Raw genomic sequence first — 22,666 nt, 5'->3', positions numbered from 1 at the left:
ACACAAATACAAAATGCTAACATTCACTTATTTATCGCCAAAGAAAAACTGGAGCTTTACTTTCTGTTGACAGAAAACACCTCGAAGGCAAGGCTGAGGCTGGAGCAGTGCCAGGATGTGCCCTCGCCGGCTGGCTCCTCTCTGCCCCTGTACTTCCCTTCCCTGGGGATGAAGGCGTGGAAATCTACAGAGGTAGGCGCTCCGGTTCCCTTTGCTGCTGTGCAGGTAACCAAGCACAAGGTGGAAGCCGCCTTTGCAGCCCGCAAAGATGCCCTGCTGCTCTTGGCACTTGTGCTTTGTGTGACTCAGAGTCTTAAGTGTCAGTGAGGTAAAACTGTGATGGGTTCTCCCTAAGATTATAGTTCGTGCTGTTCGTTTACCGATTTGGTGGTACTAGGCGCGGAACCTAGTGCATGCTGGGCAACACCCTACCACCGAGCTATGCCCACAGCCTTAAAAAGCCTTTGCTGTGACTTTACAGGAAGTTGACAGAACAGTACAGCATCTTAACTGGCCTTGTTCTCTGCAGCATTGACAGTGCCATGCATTTAAATAATGATATTTGACCATTTTCATCCTCATGCCTTGCTCCTCCCCCTCCTCCCCTGCCTCCTCCCATGAAGCCCTTCTCCTCAGCAAGTCCTGCACAAGATTAGTCCTGGCAGAGCCTGTGCTTGGGCAAGTCAATCTGACTAAACTCGGTGCTCGCACAACAGAAGACATGGAAGCAGGAGGGGTGGGGCCTCATGGGCGCCTCTTCCATCCATGATGAAATGAGCAAATGAATATAATAAATGGATTTAAGAAGTTGGTAAGCAGAGGGCTGGGTCTGCAGCTGAGCGGTGGAGAGTGCTTTATGTACCTGAGGCCCTGGATCCAATCTACAGCACACGAGACATACAGACACACGAGACGGTGAAGGACCCCACAAAATATTACCCAGTCTCACATGTAATTAGGTAAAACACAAGTTTTGCGCCTTTCACGCTGATGAAAACAATGTTAATTGCTACCACCCTGTGTTTGCAGGGAGAGGAGGGGCCCTTCCGGCTTGCTGCTGGGTACAAGCAGGCATGCTATCTAAGAGTACAGTTTGACACCATTCAAACTCAAGACCAGCCTGTGTGAGTGCTCAGAGATGCCACTGTGAACACGCGGCTCGGAGAGGTGGCTCCATGAAGCGTTTTAGTGCAACGGTTGTAATAGATGGAAACAAGAAAAATCCTCAAATGACTACCAAAGGAAATGACCAAGTTAGCTTACATGTCAGGAACACAGCTCAGCTCTGTCCTGAGAGAAGCACGTTTGTAATGCGTACCTCAGTGAACATTCATTGCTGGGACAGCACACAATGAATGATTACATTATTACGTAGAAAGATGGCCAGGGTAGGTTGCTTAATCATATATATATATATGGTTCCATTTCATTTTTAAAAACTGTGTTTACAGAGAGAATTTCCCCCCAAATTCATAAAGCAGGGAGTACGAGTTGCCCCCGGTGAGGAGCTCCACACCCGGGGAGAAGTGAGCAGGACTCCTTGCTCACTTGTATTGCTGTTTTGCAATGAGTATTTTGCAATATATAAAATAATAATAAAAGCATGAATAAAGACATTAAAGTGCCTCTCTTCTGAGGAGAGGCAGTGACAGCCGAGACAAGCACGACGCGCCAACAGGATCAGAATAAGCATAATTTCCTCTTCTCCAGCAACTCTGATGAGGTCAAAATTGTGCAGATAGGACATATTGAGCAGAAATAAACCAAAGGGCAAAATTTGTATATTCTTCATTTTGTAGAATCCTAGATGGAAGCAGCAGAACACAGACATTTATCTTCCATCACCACTGACTTAGCAACTCACAAAGACATCAGGGCTTTGGTCAGCCTTAATTTTGTGTGAGCCACTTCACAACATCCCTATCAGTTGCTATGGAAACAGCTGCAACCAAAAAAAAAAAAAAAAAAAAACTGCAACCTTGTTTTCTTTATTTTCCTAGTGGGCAGGAAAAAGGAATTTTTATTTGTTTGTTTTTGAGGTACTGAAAGCTACAGATAACCTTATTACCAAACTTAATGATTAAAAACTCTGGACAGTCTGAGGAAAGAAAATGGACCAGTGTCAATCATAAGCATAAAAGGTTTCCTTAGTTTTGATAACAATACTCTAGTGAGCCCTGTTCTACTTTTGAAAGCTCTGTTCTGCTAAGAATTTTATTTGTGAGGCTAGAGGGATGTCTCAGTCGGTGAGAGCACTTGCTGTGCAGGCATGAAGACCCGAGTTCAGATCCTGAGTACCCACGTAAGAAGTGGGCGGTGCTGGAGTGAAGAGCAGGGAGAGCAGAGGGGGAGGGAAAGCAGAGGGGAGAGAAGAGTATTATTAGCAAGCACAGTGAGCTCAAGGTTCAGCGAGCCCTTGTCTCAAGAGAATAAGGCATGGAGTGAAAGAAGAGATCCTTCCCGATCCTCCTGTCTTCAGATGCTTGTGTGTGGGCACATGCTCTTGCACACATGCACACATGCACTCGTGTGTGCACACACACATATGCACACACAAACACACACACGAAACTCAGTGGAACTATGAGTTCAATATGTAAAAGTGTACATTTCTCTTTATGGTTAAATGGCATTCCACTGTCTGGAGGGAGCACCATTCACCATTCTCCTACCAAAGCTTACTCCAGGTTTTGTCAATCATGAATAAAACAGCCAGGAACATTTATGTGGTGGAATAAGCCAGACTTGGATATATGTGTGTAGACTTTTGTCATTGAGAGCTGGGGAAGCTTTGTGTCTTTATAAGACACAATTCCTAAAATATAGAATGAAATTAATGCACTTGTGCTCATTTGGGGCTTTTCTTCTGCGATGGTATTTTTGGTCAGAGATGATGATGATGATGAGTTTAATGTGTGCAGAATCCAACAGGTAACCATGGATACTCTGTGCTTGCATCATCTTTGATATCCTTCCCATGGAAGAAAGGACACGCAGATAGACACACGACAGAAGAGATTGTTACAGGCTTGAGTCGGAGGCATGTCAGTCTAAGCTCATGCCATTCCTTATCGACAAGCTAAAGGGAAGAAAGCATACGATAATTCACTTGATAGAGCAATGCATCCAATACAGTCCAGCATGCGGTGGGCAAACAGTATGAGACAGTGAGATGCTGGGGGAGATGTTGTCAGCCCCGAGGTACACACCGGGCAATGTCAGAATGGCTGAAAGGGAAACAGTGACAGTCCCTGTGCCAGTGAGGATGTGGAGGAGTCAGACCACCCCTGTTTTGCTGGTAGGATTTTCAGAAGGTGAAGTCACCCTAGAAAACAGCTTGGCTGTGTCTTATTGAACACATGGGCTAGAAAGAGGGTTTGTGGTTTAGAGTACTTCCTGCTCTTGCACAGTTACCCAGGTTTGGTTCTCAACAGCCACATGGCAGCTCATAACCACCTATAACTCCGTTATGGGCACCAGGGATATACATGGTGCATAGAAACCCATGCAGGCAAAACAGTTGTACACAATAAATAAATATTAAAAAAAGAAAAACAGGGAGTTGGGGGTTTAGCTCAGTGGTAGAGCGCTTGCCTAGCAAGCACAAGGCCCTGGGTTCAGTCTTCAGCTCCGGAAAAAAAAAAAAAGAAAAAGAAAAACAGCAACTGAATGTGTGTCTCTGGTGAACATGTTTGGTTAATCCCAGTACTCGGGAGGCAGGTGGATCTCTGTGAGTTCTAGGCCAGCCAGGGCTGCATAGTGAGACGCTGTCTCAAAAACACCAAAACCTGAATATATGACATCCACCCCTATACCTCAAAAATGGCACCCCTGGTCATCTCGTAGATACGCAAATCCACTTATACAAAAATTTGTACTCAGAAATTTTATTTCTAACAAGATACTCAAATCTAACAAGATGCCAGACACACTTGAAAGAGTTAAATTCCAGTATCTGGGGTACACCTCCCCAGCGACAGGAGGAACTCTCCGTGTACACAACGACCTGGGTAGATCTCCAGGAACTGTGCTGGATGAAAAGAGCCAATTCTAAAGGGTCGCACACTGTGTCATCCATTTACATAACACGCTTTAAAGGTCAACATTATAGACAGGCCAAACAGATCCACAGGACTCAGGGATAGGTTTGCTTTGTTTCCTGGCTGAATTCATGTCAGATCCCAAGCATGATATCCTAGTCAGGATTACTATTGCTGTGATGAAACACCATGACCAAAAGCAACTTGGTCATTTGGGGAGGAAAGGGTTTATGTCACTCACCATTTTGTATAACACTTCATTATCAAAAGCAGCGAGGGCAAGAACTCAAGCAGGGCAGGAACCTGGAGGCAAGAGATGATGAAGAGGCCATCAAGTGGTGCTGCTTACTGGTTTGCTCAGCTTTTTTTCTTATAGAGCCCAGGACCACACCACCCACAACGGGCTGGGCCCTTCATCCTCAATCACTAAGTAAGAAAATGCCCAGGTGTTAGTGGTGCACGCTTCTAATCCTGGCACTTAGGGGGCAGAAGCAGGTGAATCTCTGAGTTCCCCACCAGCCTGGTCTACAGCATGAGTTCCAGGATAGCCAATGCTACACAGAGAAATCATGTCTGGAACCCTCCAGCCACCCCACTGCCCTAAAAATGCCCTACACGGTTGCCTACAGCCAGAACTTATGAGAGCATCTTTTCAATTAAGGCTCCCTCCTCTTCAGTGACTGTAACTTGTGTCACGTTAACATAAAACTAGCTAGCACACGCTGATTTTTCTTTTGATAATGTGTCTAGTGTGTGCACATGAGTGCACCGGGGCCCCTGGATCTGGAGTGACAGACAGGAAGTTGTAAGCTGTTGGTGTACATGCTGGAACCCACCTCCAGTCTTTTTAAGGGCATCATGCCCTCTCAATGGCCGACCCATATCTCTGGTGCAGCCTTGTTTTTCAGGGAATGTATCCTCTCTTGTTTCTGTCAGGACCTGACATTGTTGTACTCATATGAGCAGCCAAAGCCACCTTTGCCACGGTTACCCCCTCCTCTGACCTCTCCTACTTCCTGGCTGTCAGAAGGGGAAGCGGAAGTCTGCAACCTCTGGGACACAGGTAACTTGGTTACAGATGACATTTTCTTCACGATGCTCTAGAAGGGAAGGCTACAAAAATATAAGATTTGATTGTGAACTATATCAACAGTTGGCTTTGTTTATCATTGGTCATCAGGGGCAGGACTAGTATGATAGACACAGCCCATGCATGGCCTTTGACTCTCATTTTGTCAGCCACCTGCCTCTGGGATTCTTATTTCTTTCTCTTCTTTTTTAACTTTGTTTAAAAATTAATTACAAGCCTTATACTTTTTTTTGAAAGCCTTAACGAGCAGAACTAATTTTCTGTTCTTAAAAATGATTTATTTTGGGGCTGGGGATTTAGCTCAGTGGTAGAGCGCTTACCTAGGAAGCGCAAGGCCCTGGGTTCGGTCCCCAGCTCCGAAAAAAAGAACCAAAAAAAAAAAGGATTTATTTTTTTATTGTTATAAGTGTTTTGTCTGCATGTATGTCTGTGTACCACGTGTGCCTTGTGCTATGGGGGGCAGAAGAGGGTGTTAGATCCTGATGTCTGGTGTTATAGACAGCTGTGAGCCACCATATGGGTGCTGAGTATTGAGCCCAGGTCCTCTGAAGAGTAGCCCCCTCTCCAGCCCAATTTTAGCGTGTTTTTTTAGCAAACTTGTTCCTGATGAAGTTTAATGAATGAGATCCTTCCAAAGCAGGCATTAAGGGGAACTGTGAACATCGGTGCATAATGAACAGCACCAATCAACCCCACAGCCTACTCAGCCATCTCCTGAATCATTAGCTCTAGAAAAGGGCACAGCAGAAAGCTGGGTGGGGTGCCTCACCTTTGCAATCCTGGAGAGACAGAGTGACTACAAACTCCAAGCCAGCCTCACCTAAGCCAGCCTGGACTACAGTATAAGACCCTGTCTCAAAAACCTTGGGGGGAAAGGGCACGGGATAAATTACACAAAATTACACCAAAGTCACCTCCAGTAAATGACAATGTTGAGTCCCACCTGGGGTCTCCTCTTGTCAGGATCCCCTGGGGTCTGGCTTTGGTTGAACCTCTCCCCCGTCACTGATCTGCATAAAGTCTCAACTTTAGTACACTTTGGGGCTGAAGACAGGGCCCAGGCCTCAAGGCACGCGTGCTAAGTGCACACTGTATACCCAGCTGCATCCTGCTTGCAGTAGGCTCCTCCTCTAGGTTGGTCAGCCACAGGGGTGACCCATCTGTCACCAAGATAGGAGTGGGACATCCTGAGTACCTCTAAGCAGTGCCTCATCTGTCTTTTGCTTTCTAGCTCCTGGCTGTTCTCTCCTTCCTTACAGAGGTAGTTCCTCACAGTTCAGTTTCTCTCGTTCCCTCTTCTTGGACCTTACACCTCAAAGTTTCTCCTTATACAGATGTGCAACACCCAAAATTGAAAAACCACAGTGTTAGTGTAGACTTGCTGTACAAGAACAAGAACTATTTATAGATAGTTCCTATAGACTCTTGTGAGAACTAAAAGAATGATTTTAATAAACATAACAAAAACTTGAGGTTGTATGAGATGGCATTAGCATAGAGAATTGTTGTAAATGGCTATAACCCAGGGACAGCTTTCTTGGCATTTAACTCTGTCTGTCTGTCTGTCTGTCTGTTTTTGAGATAGTGTTACACTATGTGTAGCCTTGGCTTGCCTAGAACTCACAGGTTGCCATTCCATGCTATCCTGGGACGACTCACAGAAAACCACCTCCCTCCACCTCCTAGGTGCTGAGCTTGGGGTGGAGAACCACCCCATCTGCCTTCCTTAGGGCCACATCTGTCTGTTCTTACAGGGCCTTTAAAACAAACAGCTCAAATCTGAAAGCTTGAAGGAAGGGCCATGGGGAAAACTCTTCTTGTAGTCTAACATCACCTAACATTTTTTTTTCCTCCTAACATTTCAAATATAGACTTTCTTTCTGGGAGCAGCTTTAGATTCACAGCAGAACTCAGTGGAAAGTGCAAAGTCTCTGTGCTCCTGTGCAAAACACACATGGCTTGTCACTATTCACACTTGTTACAGTTGGGCTTGTATTGACACCATGGTCATCCTAAGACTGCAGTGTTGTCCCATTTCACTCATGATGTGGGTATGAACATGTGACAAACATACACTATTACCATACAGTGTGGCCTCATTGTCCCAGGGTCCCTCTGTGCTCTACTTCTCACCCCTGCCTCCCCCAGTGCTGGCAGCCACTGACCTCTTTACTGCTGTGTTGTTTTTCCTTTCTTAGACTGTTGTAGCATTGGAATCATGTATGAGGAGCCACTTTTGATTGGCTTCCAGCTGGGCATGGTGGTGCACCCCTTGAATTCCAGCACCTGGGAGTTAGAGATAGATAGATCTCTGTGAGTTCAAGGCCAGCTTGGTTTAAAAAGCAAGTTTCGGGGCAGCCAGAGCTACATGGAGAAACCTTGTCTTGAAAAAAAGAAAGAAAAGGGAAGGAAGGAAGGAAGGAAGGGAGGGAGGGAGGGAGGGAGGGAGGGAGGGAGGGAGGGAAGGAGATAGGCTTCTTTGAGGTTGTGACCTGTCTTGAAAGTTCTTCTCATGGCTGGATCATTCCTTTCTTAGTGCAGAATAAGATATACAGTTTAGGGTTACACCCACTGTAGGACAGACACTTTGGTTGCTTTTGGTTCTGCACTACAAAGTAAGCAGCCAACGTGGGCTTTTGTGTGCATATATACTTTCCCTCCAACACTTTAACACAAGTGGAGTAGAGTACAGCTGAGAATCAGAGACCACCCTGAAGAGAAGCTGCAGAACATGCTACAGGAGGAAATGCCTCCACTGGTGTTCTTAGCCAGAACCCATGTCAGGCAGAGGGGCTCTTCCTGCTATTTTTAATATATGTGTGTGTGTGGTATGTGTGTGTGGTATGCATGTGTATATGGTGTGTGTGTATGGTATGTGTAGTGTATGTGTGTGTGTGTATGGTATGTGTATATGGTATGTGTGTGGTATGTGTGTGTGTGGTGTGTGTGTGTGCTATGTGTGTGTATAGTATGTTTGTGTGGTGTGTGTGGTGTGGTGTGTGTGTGTGTGTGTGTGTGTGTGTGTGTGTTCATGTGTGGGCATGTATGTTTAAGTATATGTACCTCCCATATGTGGAAGAGGCTTGAAGCTGATGTCAGGTGTCTTTCTTAGTGGGTGTCCATTTTCTTTACTGAGGCGGGGTCTTTCACTGAACCCAGAGCTCACCAATTCCCACTTGCCCTGGGATGTGGTCTCTGCCACCCGAGTGTTAGCATTGCAGACAGCTCCATGCCTCCTCGGCTTCTATTTGCAGCAAGCACTTTATCCACTGAGCTGTCTCTCCAGACCCTTTTCCTATTTTTAAGGCTTTCTTTTCTGCAGCCTTTCCCCGGCTTGCTAAAATGCAGATCCTAGCATTTCACTTCCCAGCTCCACAACTGTCAACAGCTCTCTGCTGCCAGGGAGATAAGTCTAAGTTTTTCATATTGTCATATGAAATTTCCACAGTTTGATCCCAGCCAATTGTTCAGGTCCCCTTACCCCAAGCAGCCAGAACTCACAGCCTCTGCGACATTCCGTGTGTAGTCCCTTCTCTTTAGACTTGTCTTTATTCCAGGGTAACATGCTGGTCTAAATTTTGTGGTGTAAATACCATTTATTATGTTCGTGGATCCCTCTGGGTCAGGAATTAGGACAAGGCACAGTGGGATAGCTCGCCACTCCCATGATGGATAGGTCTCTGAGCCTCAACTGAGGAGCTCAAAGGCCAGGCTAGGAATCTTCTGAAGGCTCGCTCCCTCATGTGTCTGACTGTTGCTGCTGGCTATACACTGGGGGGCCTCAGTTCCTCACCACATGAGCCCATTTAAGTGGTCTTTCCACATGGGCTAGTGAGAGCTTCCTCACAGCATGGCGCCTGGGTTCCCAGGGTGAGCATATTCTGTCCAAGCAGACAGCAGAGACCCAGCAGAAGCTGTATAATCAATCTCAGAAGCCATGTTATCGTGCTTCCAGTATGTTCTGTTCATCCAGGCAGTCACAAAGTCCTGCCCAAGCTCAGGAGACAGGGGAGTAGAATAGACCACCACCTCTCCATGGAGGGCCATATCGCATTGAAAGAAAAGGCCCTGGGGTGAGATGCACATTGGTATGCGCCAGTATGTGTGTTTGGAAAATGTCAGTCAGCTTTCAGCTTTCTATCAAATTATAAACATTTGACAAAATCCTATCCAAATAGCAAGGTCCAATGAAAATGTCACAGCTGTTAGAAAATCTTTCTGTGTGCTAAGTAAGGTCTCATTTCAGTATGGTCTCACATGACTTCCCCATACTTCTGTTACAGTATTTTAAAATTTGTATTTTAATCTTTATAAATGATACCTGCTTTATAACTACATGAGTTAGTGAGTGAACACACTTGTTAAAAACATCGGAGCACTGGAAATAAAGGCATTCCACATTCTGACTGTCTCTGTTGCAACACTGTTCTCTCCACAGTATAAACAGTTAGTAATTTGGTGGGTATATTCTAGACCTTTCTCTATGTATTTGTACAATATATATTTTGAATTATATAGAGCTAACTTTATCTTGCTTAAGAACATTATTCTATATTTTCCTGAAACTACGTAAAGTTTAAGAATACCGCTATGTGGAGAGGGGAGGATTGGAAAGTTTGCTCAGAGTTTTAAAGCCTTACTGATCTGTCTGAAGACCAGAGTTCAGTATACACACACATGTGCACACACACACGCGCACACACACACACACACACACACACACTCTCACTTGGTCACTCTTGAGTGTTTGTCACTAGGCAGAGATTTTTCCTAATCTCCTATAACATCTGAGTATATTGCTTATTCCCCTGCTGGTTGGCATGTTGGCGTTTGATATTTTTTACTCAGAGTTCCGGCTTTGGTGACGAGCCGTGTGTGTGTCCTGCAGGGCGGACTGTTAGAGATGGCTTCCCTCCGCTGTACCGTGTGCCCATCTTCATTGTCATCTTTGCTCTCGATTGGCTCCTCAAACATCAGGGCCAGTCTGAGCTTGCAGTACACGAGAGCGCCATCCCTGCTCACCGTCACTAGCACTTGATATTTTCGCGCCTTATATTCTTATCACTTGTGTGAAAGTTGCATTACATAGCTGGTGTAATTGGAATATTTCCACATATTGATTGGATGTTTTTATTTCCTCCTCTGTGACTTGCCTCTTTATATAATTAACCCATTTGTCTTGTGTATTGTTTGTTGTTCATTCAAATTGATTTCGTAGCATTACATATATATGCACATATAATTTGTGTCTGTAATTTGTGCTGCAGATCGCTTCTAGGCTGTGGCTTGTCTTTCAGCTTTCTCAGTGATGTGTTCAGAGAAGTTTAAGGAGTCTTTCCTTCAGAGCGTGTGAGTGTATGCTTCACAGGGTGAAAGCGCTGTGCTGTCAGATTATAGGTGTGGCTCAGTCAGTGGAGTGCAGGCTATTCAAGTATCAGGACCTGGGTTCAGATACCCAGAGCCTATTAAAAGCCTAGCACAAAATAGACTCTAACATAACCCCCCAAGGAAGCATGAGAAGCCCTCTTTTGAGTTGTTAGCCAGGGTTGTCCAAGAGAACCTAAAACACAAACATTATAGGCTACTCTGCTGTCCTTGGTTGCCCCCAGGAGGTAGAAGGTAGGCCCTGTCCCTGAAGACACCATGCATTTCAGACACTCAGGCCCCAGCACCTGAGCTGGCTCTGACCTGAAAGCCTCCTCCTTCAGGACTAGTTTTCATGGTGCCAGAAGGTGACGTTCAGCTTCCCAAGGAGGGTGACAACCAACAGTGTACCCAGCTGTGATGCCAACGACCACATCAACAGCCAGCATGACACAATGGTGCTAAGGGTGAGGTAGTGACCTGCACACTGGGGCAGTAACCAACAGCTTTCTGATTGGGCTTAAGACTGCTCAACAAGAAGGAAGTCGTGCCTGGCTCTGGAAACCTAGCCGACTACTCAAGGGCACTGAAGTCACGAATCTTGGAGGAGACCCTACAACCATCATTTTAATAAAAGAGCATAGTCCCTAGCTAAATTAGAAATATTTATCTTCATATTTACAGATTAGTGTAGTTCTCACACTTCATCAAGGAAACATCTCTTTGCCACAGAAGGAAACCATTGCAGAACCACAGCCAATCAAAATGCAGAGTTGTGAAGCCCAGTCCTACGCATACACCTGCAACTCAACTCCTGCACCTGAGGAGGGGTCATAACAGAAGAAGGGTCAGGAAGACTGTACGGGCCAGAGAAGCAGGATGTTTGCTAGAAATATCAGAAGATATCCTACATCCATGAAGTCTCTCCAACACGGCTGCCTACACAAGACCTGAACATGGACAATACCAACAGGCGTGTTAATATGGAACGGAGAAAGCTGGTGAAGCCTCAACCTAGACAAAGAACTAAAGGCAAGCAAAGAGTGCTGAGAGCAGGAGACGTCGTCTTCCTCAGGGATGAGGCCCTAATTACTTACTCAACACCAAGTGGCCATCCTGAAAACATGCATCCAAGTAACATACAGACCGATCAGGGTGTATGTGTATATTTAGAAGTGTGTGTGTGTGTGTGTGTGTGTGTGTGTGTGTGTATCAACAATTAAGGAAAAGAGGCCATGAATTTGAAGGAAAACAAGGGAGGGGAGGTGTTACATGGCAACATTTGGAGGGAGAAAAAGGAAGGGAGAAATGTAAGTATATTATAATCTCAAAATTATATTATTTAACAGAAAAAATGGTATAACACATGTATTTTTATAATCATAGCTTTAGGGAAAGGAGGCAGAGACAGGCAGACCCTTCAAGCTCATTGGCCAGCCTAGCCAATGTCCAGCCCAGCTGGGGTGTGCTCCTGGAATCCACATGGTGGAAGAGGCGAGTGGTCCTGCACAAGTTGTCCTCTGAGCTCCACACACATGCCAGGGTGCGCACCGCCATATGTTGTTCTAAGTATTAAAATTCATATTAAAATATGAAAGTAAGGGTGGTGAGAGATTGAGGAAAGACACTAGATATCAACCCCAGTCCTCTACACAGAAGGTCAAGAGCCCAATATGGGCCACTGCACATACACACAACACTAAATACACACTCAGTAAGACTGTTGGGTGAAGTTCATGGGCTATCTTCACCCTGTTATAATTTCCATGGCTTGAGTTACGTCATCCATCTTGGTTTCAAGTACCTGTGAGAGGTTGTAGAGAGCAGCTTGGCCCGCCACTTCTCTCACAGCTTAGTCCACCTCACTCATTCTCCGTGTGGTGTGGCAGAGGTGGGGCACACTCGCATGCTCAGATGTTCTTGCCTGTGCATGGACACCAGGATTCCTGAGTTCTACCTTGGGCGTATTCCTTTAACTTTTCTACCTTAGTCTTTTGAGGTAGTTCTCTCACTTGACTTGGAACTTGCCATTTTGGCTTGTCTGGCTGGCCTCAAGCCCTTCAATACAGCTCTCTTACCTCCAGCGCTGTGCTTACAGACATATGTTGTGACAGCTGGCTCTCATGTGGGTGTGGGATCTGAACTCATGGCCTCAAGCTTACATGCCAAGCATTTACCCACCGAACCATCTCATCAGCTCCTCAGCGATTGATCAAGATCGAAGGATCTTGAAATGATTCGAACCTGTACTGGCAGTGAGTTTAACAGCTCTTCCTGCCCATCCTGACTTTGTGCAGTGACCACGACTAAACTAACGCACCTTAATACTGTTCCTGTGGGTGACGACAGCACTCTTACTATTACATAAATGATGGCCAAGTGACACTATTCCTCCCCACTAAACTAAAACAGGCTTTTATTTCTGTCTCTGTGATTTGATGCAGATTTCAAAACATTCTTCTGCGTTTCTGTCCAGCTCTCTAACTTACCCTGTCAACAGATGGCTCTGATTTCCATGTTCTGATTTTGGCAACTTCAGCCCAGGCAAAAATAAAATAAGGAAGCTATTCTGACGAGGCCTTCCGGTCTGCTCCTTGCCTCTCGTCCTGGTTATATCTCTTCCCTATCACCTGGGGTTAGACCCTTAGCCTTCATCTCCGTATGTGGTACGTGGCTATCACCCCTCACTGCTGTGTAGCCTTCCCTGTAGATACCCACTGTCATCAGCACCGTGTGTCATGTTTGCTTTCTGTTTTGTTTTAATTGCATGCAGGACTTGTATGATCTCACATAAATCGTCCAAGACTCCTAGATCTTGTGGACAAGAAATTCTCCAAGCCAGTTATTTTTAAGCTAGATACCGGCTCCTTGAAAACACCTAATCATGCCAGGTTGTTTCCTAAAGACCTAGTTTCTACAAGTTCCCCTGATCTTGTCATGTTTGAAAAGCCTCCAAGGTAGCGGGTGAGATGGTCTCGAGTTTGTTCTAAACTGTTTTTTTTTTTTTTTTGAATGAAGTTGAGTGTGTTTTAAAGTGTGGAAGCCTTCCACACACTGACTCACCCCTGCTTCCCTGTGTGAAGCATCTGCACGTATCTTTTGGCCATTTGTCTGCTTGGTTGTTTGTGTGTTTCCTAGTTGATCTGTAGGAGTCTGTGTCGGGGTGGGAGGCTGAGCCCGCCATCATGCGTGGTTTTGCAGCTCACCGTGCTTTTACACTGCAGATGGAGCCTTGCAAAACAGAAGTTTGGAATTTTAATGAGGCAGAACATTATTCTTTATGATCTGAGTTTTTGTGTCTTCTCTAATTTGGGGCATTTCTTCCTCGTCCTGGGAGCATAGTGCTATATGGGCCAACTTTTAAAAAAGAGTTTACTTTACACAAACAAAACACTAGTACACAGTTGATGGTGGTACGTAATTGAAGTAGGCATCCAGTTTTTCTCCATAGAAAAGCTGCCCAGGAATCATTAATTGAAACGTCTGTCCTTTCCCTCAGTGAGCTGCAGGGCCATGGGTATTCTAAAGCACCGTTCACGTGCACACAAATGTGCTCCTAGGCCGTGTTAGAGCCATCAGGTATGTGAGGACACCTGTATAGCAAACAGTTTTCATTACGCTATGTTTATAACCACTCCTGACAGACTCTCCTTCAGCAGCAGTGACTGGCCACCCCTCTACTCTCCTGCATGAAAGCTCGTCAAATGCCCTAAAAATTCCACTGGAGTTTTGATTGGCACAGAGTTGAATCTTTAAAGCCATTTAGAGAAATGAAGTCTTTACAACATCAAAGTATCCCACCCACTTAATTTTAACCTTCTGCATTTAAGTTGTTTACATACAGGTGTCTTGTAGCTTTGTCTAGATTTAGTCCCGTGTGCTTAATATGCGTGTGTTTTCAGTACAAGATGGTACAATTATGATTTTTCAACTTAAGGTCTAAAACTTCACTTTGAATTTGGAATTGCAGTCTTTTCTGGGATAGCAATCTGCCACATATTTTGGTGGTAGTGCTGGCCAGAGGCTGAATGCCTGAGTCCTCAGTCAACCCTGTGATCTTATGGGGCTCTCCCTGGGGCTCAGCAGGGTTTAAGGAGGCAGGTAAGCTCGGCGTGTTACTGCACTGGCAGTTGGCTCTATTTTCAGTCGACAATGGCTTGATCAGCCTTACCTCATCAGGATTGCCCCAAGTCTTGAGACATACCTCTGTTTTTATGGCTCCCCTAAGAAGCTTCATTTGATAAATTTCATTTCTGTTTGTTGATGGTGAAGATAAGTGGGATTAATTTTTTGTATATTAATTATACCCTTAACTAAATTCTTAGAATTTTCCTGATTTATGTATAGATCCTTCTGAGTATCTCATATTGGAAACCATATCATCTGTAAATAATGGAGACTTAGTTCTTCACTGGCAAACTTGTATGTGACTCTCCCATTCTCCCCTCCCCACACACATACACATACACATACACACATATGCACTTCACACACTGCTGGGTATCAGCATGGCCAGGGCTTCTGAAACCTGGTCCATACCTATATGAGGTTGGTGTCAACCCCAACTAATTGGAGACATTCACTGCACACTGCACACTGCACACTGCACATTGCACATGCAGATTCCTACTGTTAATTTATCGGCAGTTTTTCTCAAGACTTATATTTCAGATTCTCTCCACTTAGCATCTATTTCCATACTACAGATTTCTCTCTTTTAAACTATCAGTTTTATAAATCATTGATTTCTAAGTGTTAACCTTGAATTCCAGAGAAAAACTTCAGTTGGCCTGGTAAATTCTCTTTTCTGCTTATTTCTGGCTTTGGTTTAGCAGTGTTTTGTTCAGTAGCTAAGCACGTGTGTCTCGAGTGGCGTTAAGATTATCTTCTCTCAAACTCTCTTTGTTGTGTTTTGATGCTGGAGGTGTTCTTTTCCTTTTTATCTCCTGAATGGAGTTGTGCAGTGTGGCAAAGTCAGGAGCTGTGAGACCCAAGGGGAAACAAGTTCTCACAGTATGATTTGTCCTCAAGACTGCAGGCGGGGATGGCACTCCCATGTGGATTCTACCTTGCTGGATCGGAAGATGTGAGCCAGCCTCGGCACCTCAGTGTGCAGCAGTAGCCTCCACTCACAGCAGTTTGGGTAGTAGTGTGCATGGTCAGGAGGGCGCCCTTCATGGCAAAGAGATCACCCTGTGAGGAAATGTTTCTCTTGCTCCAGCCTCACCGACAGGGCAGTTCAAGGTCTTAGCATCCCTGCTTCTCAGCCACAGCCCACTGAACAACACAGCCCAGCCAGCAGCCACTGCCTCTGACTGAACAGAGCATTTCCCCAGCTGATGTGGGAGCCCCTGCTCCGCAGTGGATGTACCCTGGCAGGCCTTCATAGGGACGTGAGTGTCCTCGCCTCAAGCGCATGTCCTCAGAGTTCCGGCTACCACCCTTCTTGTCACCAGTCTTCTTACCTTGTTCTTTCCAAGCCCCTGGTGAGGCCCCTGCAGTCACTGCTCATGTATTCCTGTTGGTTGATTCTTCTCCGCATCTTGCCTTTGCCCTTGGTCCTGTGAGGATGGCCTGTCTGCAGCTCTGCCTATGGGAAGAATTTTCCTGCTGAAGTTCAGGGGCATTCTGAGTGGGGCTGTATTTTGACCCTTTCACTTCTGGGCAGTGGTTTGCAGGCTTCCTTAGAAACTGTCCTGTCCTTGTTCCTCCCTATAGCTGCAGTGAGGTGCTCTCCATGAACTGTCCTGTCCTTGTTCCTCCCTATAGCTGCAGTGAGGTGCTCTCCATGAACTGTCCTGTCCTTGTTCCTCCCTATAGCTGCAGTGAGGTGCTCTCCATGAACTGTCCTGTCCTTGTTCCTCCCTATAGCTGCAGTGAGGTGCTCTCCATGAACTGTGGGCACAAGATAAAGGAGCAGCAGCTGTGCTGTGGCACCTCCACCGCCAGCCTGTGGTGCTTTCACAGGCTCTGAACTGGCTTTACCTGTGTCCTGTAGACCCCAATCTAATTTGGCAGTGGAGTGCTGCTGTGTGTATCTAGCTCTCCGCTCTATAGTCAGATAACAGTCATTTGTGGGGGGCAGGGGGAACCACAGTTGCTTGTTGTTCTGTGGTCAGATATTTGGTCTCTTATCAGGGCCCCATCATAAGCCAGGAGTTGTTTTTTAAGTGGACAGGGATCATGGCAGAAAGAATGGGCTTGCAGCAGTGCTAGAGAGGCCAACCCTGTTTTTCTTCCAGGGCCTGTAAGGGGTTCCAGAGAGCATGCCTGGCTGCCTCAGGCACTTTCAGTCCTGCTGGCTCCACCAGGCTACGTAGCTCAGCAGTCGGTGAGGTTTGTCTCGTAGCCCAGACCTGACGTAGAGCCTTGTCTTACTGCGGTCTTCACTCAGTGCAAGTAGTGACCAGTAGAACAGTGCACCATGCTCTCTGGAACACAGACAGGCTGTAGATGGTCTGTTTCATTCTTTACGTTGGGCAACTGAAGGTACTCACAGTTTGTCTGTCACACGTGTGTGTGTGTGTGGGTGTGTGTGGGTGTGGGTGTGGGTGTTCACACCTAGTCCTACTCATGCAACATGGTCTCAGGCTTTCATCCCACTGGTTCTATAGATGCAAGGAGGCCTTCCTGGATATTAAACATCACCAGCCACTCCCTCACCACTAATGACACCTTTCCCTCCCCCATGAGTGTTCTCTGTAGCATTCTCGGCATTCGACATACTGCATGGCTTATGAGCCTATCTAAAGGCACGTGGCCCTCAGGTGTCCCAGGGAACCCGCCACTAGTACAGCACCAGGTCTGGACTCCGCTCCAGGTAATTCTAAGTGTGTGTGTTGCTTTTCCAAGCTGTATGAAATCTGCATGTTCTTTTCATGACCAGCCTCATTGCTTAGTGCCTTTTGTCTGAGGGCTGTCATTGGGTTCCTTCGTCTCTTCCAAGAAGTCCACTATGCCAATCATCAGCACATCAAAGCATGCCTGGGATTATGGGCTGATGGTAAGAGATACAGGATGCTATCAACATAGTAACTGTGGACTGTGGTTGGTATCAAGAATTCCAAATACACCATTTAGAACTCACTTTTTCTTCCTGTTTTTCAAAAATATGAGAATGGATGACTCAAGTGTACAAATGGACATAAATAATCAGTGAAGGTTTTCACTGAATGAGGGAGTAGATAGGACAAACCCAACCACCGGAGTAGAGACAGGGCAGTAACTGCTTCAGATGGAGGACTCGCAGGGCTGGATGTGATCTAATACACTGTGTTCATGTATGAAATTATCAGAGTACACAATTTAATTTATTTTAAAATGCCAATTTTCATCTCCTCCCCTGTAGGCTGTTATCGTTGCGATGATTAAAAGAAGTGCTGAGCGATGCCGTCTTCCGAACTGTTTATGAATTTTAGCTCAAGAAGTGATCCAACCTAAATCATTTTGATGAATGTGTATGTTATAAAAATGTCATGCAAGCCCCACTGACAGTTCCAATAGGGAGAATCAAGTTCAGTGTGAACCAGGTTAACAGGCTTATCCGAATGACCATGGTCTCCCAGGGGTGCGCGTCCCAGGCTGACTTTATTTGAATGAAACACATGGCTGTTTGCTTATTATCAAGATCGAGCACGTTATCCACCCCACAAAAGTTAGGAATGCCTGCCTGCTGTGTGTCAGGCATTGTGCACCCACTGAACAGCCTGCGATTAGCGAGAGCCTTGCAGGGTGGCACTATAGTCCTGAGTTCTAGCACTTAAGAAGCAGAAGCAGGAGGGTGCCCTGATCTCCACAGCAAGTCCCAGGCCAGCCAAGGTTCCAGGTTAGGTCCTGACTCAACAAGAAACAAGGAAAGGAAACAAGCTCTCTGTCTTCCAGGAGCTCTCAGGCTAGTGGGAGATGAGAGCCATAGTCAGAGCATATCAGATAAACGGGTGTCAGGATGAGAGGACACAGTGGTAGCCAGCAGGGCACCCAGCCTCACCCTGGGAGACCAGGAAAGCTTTCTGGAGGTGTTGTCCAGGATGGAGCTACAAGGGTGGACAGTGAGAAAAACCATGGCTGACCAAAGCACTGCATGTGCTGTGTGTACTGCGCGTGCTGTGTGTGCTGCGTGTGCTGTGTGTGCTGTGTCTACTGCGTGTGCTGCGTGTGCTGTGTGTGCTGTGTGTGCTGTGTGTGCTGCATGTGCTGTGTGTGCTGCGTGTGCTGTGTGTGCTGCATGTGCTGTGTGTACTGTGTGTGCTGTGTGTGCTGCATGTGCTGTGTGTGCTGCGTGTGCTGTGTGTGCTGTGTGTACTGTGTGTGCTGTGTGTGCTGCATGTGCTGTGTGTGCTGCGTGTGCTGTGTGTGCTGTGTGTACTGTGTGTGCTGTGTGTGCTGCATGTGCTGTGTGTGCTGTGTGTGCTTCGTGTGCTGTGTGTGCTGTGTCTACTGCGTGTGCTTCGTGTGCTGTGTGTGCTGTGTGTGCTGTGTGCTGCGTGTGCTGCAGGCTTTGAAATGCCTTTACTTTTCATCTGCATAACAAAATTCTGAGATAACTGAGGAAAATCCACACAAAACGTTTTAATAACCTGCTTAAGGTCAAGGTCAAGATTTGGAGAGGAGAGGAGAGATTGCCTCGAGTGAGAGGCTGGGGGTAGAGCAGGAGGGCAGGGGTCAGGGAGAGCCGGCAGCTCTGAGGAACTGGAAGCAGCTTAGGGAGGCCTTGAGACTAAGTGGGTGGCAGGATGGGTGCCAGGTGAAGCCAGAGAGTCAAGCAGGACTCTGGATAAAGGGAGCCATAGATTAGTGTCCAAACCCTCCAGACAGGGAGAGAACACAATGACTAATCAGTGGCCATGGTGTTGGCCAGGATAACCATAAATCTGGATACTCCTGGGCAACATGGCATGGATGGTCAGTGTCTGATAAGCCACACTGAGGGTTTCTTCCATGGTGTCCAAAACAGTGTGGAGCCTTTCGGGTGCTTTAACGTAGGACAGGATACAGCCTGATGCCAGTGTTAGAAGAAGGCTCGGACATTGCAGAGCGAAGGTGGGCAGTTAGCGGGTCAGGCAGACAACGGGGTGCTCCAGGTTGCATCCTGCACTGGCATCTGCTCTCTTGGAAGAGTCACCTGTCACTGCCTCCTCCCGCATGGAAGCCAGCTTGGGCACTGTGATCTCCGGCTTTGTCCCTACCTGCCACTCCTCCTCATTTGTCTGACTCCGACCTGTCTGGGTTCATCTAGGATGCCATTTCTCGCAGGAAGCCTTCTAGGCATACAGAAGGCACAGCTTGCTCCTGCTCCTCCCCAGGCTCCAGGAGCAGGCCCTGCGTCCTCACACTAGCCCACAACTCTGGGAGCACCAGGTACTCCCTTAAATGCTTCTTGATGAGTAAGTGGCATTGAAACACCGAAGTAGAATGCAGCCACCCTTGGGGTTTTCATTCTGTGCTTTTTGCATATGCTTTAAAAGCGTCTTCAAAGAAGATCTATCACAGCTTTAAAAGGAAGATGGCCTGCGCCACACAATGGAAGTGCTTGGAGTTCAGACTGGGTTCATTTGCCTGCTGAGTTGCCTTTCAAAGCTTCAGAGAACTTTCCCATCCCTGGGTGACACTTGATTGTTGTGCTGGTTCTGTGTGAGAGGAAGGACCACACAAGCACAGTGAATTGGAGAAAGTGTCCAGAGCACAGCGAGGGTGTGTGCCAGGGCCTTGGCCAGACCCCGTATCATCCACTGAGTTCTTCCTTTCAGTCTGCTGTGAGAACCCCTGAGCTGTCCCTGCTGTGGCAGGTGCCCAGAGATGTCGCATCAGTGGTCCTGCCCCCCTGCCCACCGCAGCCACCAAACAGAACCAGTTCCTAGATGTGGGGCCAGCACTGAAGTCAGCAGGGCTAGAAGTGCTGAAAGTAGACAAGAACAGCATCACTGTATCAGCCAGAGGGACGGTGTTCATGTTGAGTAGCACAGGCCCTTCAGAGGCCGAGAGAGTCTCTTGCTAATGCTTAAGCGGTAGGCATGGTGTTTTCAAGCGGAGTGTTAGTATGCAAAGGGGATAGCTGTGTTTTTTGATGTTTCAAGATAACCTTCAATCTCCTTGGTTATTCTGCGAGTTTATCCATCTTCAACGCACATCAGGTTAGGGTTTCCCTTCCTCCCCCAACCTCCCCAAGGAGGCTTGGCCCTCTGGCTCTGCAGGGGGGAAATGAATACCTGCTCCCTGGTGTCCAGGCATTTCTTCAATGTGGCCTCTGGTGAGAGGAATCTCATGCCATTGTCCTAGGATTGCCTCTGTCTGCCTGCATCCACTGACCTGGTCTAAGTTGGCAGGCCGTGAAGGTCCATTCTCTCCTCACCCCTGGTGAGGCTCTGTCAGTTACACCATCCCCTCTGCTCACTTTCCAACCCCAGATGCTGCTCCTATATCTACTGTGCAGACTCTGAGTGGCTGGTTCAGGGGCCCCCTTCCCCTCCCTTCCCTTCTACCAGTGTGAAGTTTCTTCTCGAGCACTCTGTCCTGATCTGCTGAAGAGGGCCAGTGAGGTGGGCACAGGCCTTACCTGCAAATCTGGCTGAAATCCTCTTGGCCCTGGGAGTGAAAAACAGCACAGGGCAGGGGTGGGGGTGGGGGTGCTTCTAAGCCGTGTTCACTACTGAATGCTCACTCACTGCCTAGAGCAGCAGCTAGCCAGTCGGCTGAAAGATGCTGGTCGACTCGTCCTTAAGATTGCTGAGGCTTCTGTGGCTTTGCCCTGGACAGGCTTAGGTCCAAGCCCACATCCCCACCCCTACCCCCCTTAGGCTGCTTGACCTCAGCTCAATCTGGGTTGGGAGCTCACTGCTGGGAACACTTTGCAGAAGCCACACCAGTCCACTTCCTCAGAGCCTTCTCTGCCACTAACCTGGCTTGTGTTTGATTTGTTTCTTTGTTGTATCAGTGCCAAAGGCTAAACCTAGAGCCTTGCACGTACCAGGCAAGTGTTCTACCACTAGCTACATCCCCAGCCCTGTCTGTTATTAGTTGAAGACTTCCATCTGTAGACCCAGCATGCATCTGGCTGGGCGGTGGTGACTTTATACAGGTGGCCGTGCTTGGGGGATTCAGCGTTATATGGAGCTGTGGGACAGAGACCATGTGGTAATAGTTGCCCATTCTTCTGCCTTCGTGTCCCCAGTTCCTAGCACATACCGGACCCCCAGGGGTTGCTGTTGGGGTGTCTGGTGAGTGCAGAACTGATGAGAAGAGATAGAGACAGAAGCTTGAGGGTGACCAGAGGGCTAAGACAGACGGGGACTCAGAGCAGGGGTGTTCGGGCTCATCAGATCCTACTCAGCGAAACTAAATGACTTACTAATTGAGGAACTGTTTATCAGTGAGCAGCATGGTAGGAGCTACCCTCAGGCTCGCACACTAAATTAAAGCCAACACCCAGAGACTGTTCCCTTTCTGCAGACAAAAACCAGAATAGCTATCAACTAGATATCAGTTGCAAAATAGATGTAAAGTTCCAGAAGGAAGGATTGGGAAACTAGATTTTAATTCAACCAATAGCCCCTGGATTCCTGCCGTATGTCAGGTGCTGTGCTGGGCATGGCTGTACAGCAGACCTTGCATATCCCCTGGACGCTTCCATTCTGGCTAAGGTGGTTCATGGAATGAGGAAAGCAGACCCTGAGCTTTGTAAGTCTGCGGTGCCTTGTGCAGAGGTGCCTTTCCCCAGAGCAATGGATGGGGAGTGGAATAGGACAGTGGAGAGGCACGTTCTGCTTCTTTTATTCTTCTCTCATATGTTACACTCCAACGGCAGTTTCCCCTCCTTCCCCCCCCACACACATCCCCTCTCCCCCAGATCCACTCCTCTGTTCCCATTCAATAAAAAGAGCAGGCATCCCAGGGTTTTCAACCACATGCATTACAATAAGATCAGGCACAAACCCTTGTATCAGGGAAGGACAGGGCAGTAGGAGGAAAAGGGTCCCAAGTGCAGCCAAAGAGTCAGAGACACCCCGACTCTCACAGGAACACTAAGTTGCCCAACCATAATGTGTATGCAGAGGAGCCACATGGCTAGAATGTAGCACAGGAAGTGGGTGATGTGACAAGATGATTTAATCCTCAGCCCAGGAGGCAGGGGAGTGTTCGGAGTGGAATGCTGGGAGAGCAGGAGCAGAGGGAGAGG

General features: G+C 47.1%; 1 protein-coding gene across 5 annotated transcripts in view; it reads left to right on the top strand.

Annotated features, from left to right (window-relative positions):
* Enthd1 (ENTH domain containing 1) overlaps positions 1 to 22,666 on the top strand; it is a 114,953-nt gene that overhangs the window by 50,753 nt on the left and 41,534 nt on the right. For 4 of the 5 annotated variants that reach the window (XM_063264270.1, XM_063264269.1, NM_001135913.1 and 1 more), the window contains 2 exons: positions 74 to 192; positions 4,977 to 5,103. In XM_063264270.1, coding sequence (XP_063120340.1) covers positions 74 to 192; positions 4,977 to 5,103 — 246 coding nt within the window. Of the gene's footprint in view, positions 1 to 73; positions 193 to 4,976; positions 5,104 to 17,842; positions 17,980 to 22,666 lie in introns of those variants that run through there. The other variant, XM_063264272.1, reaches the window with a different exon arrangement.

The sequence above is a fragment of the Rattus norvegicus genome, chromosome 7 (genome assembly GCF_036323735.1).
Source record: "Rattus norvegicus strain BN/NHsdMcwi chromosome 7, GRCr8, whole genome shotgun sequence".
NCBI classification, from domain to species: domain Eukaryota; kingdom Metazoa; phylum Chordata; class Mammalia; order Rodentia; family Muridae; genus Rattus; species Rattus norvegicus.
The sequence above is the reverse complement of the archived record's forward strand: the minus strand, read 5'-3'. Positions and strand labels throughout refer to the sequence as shown.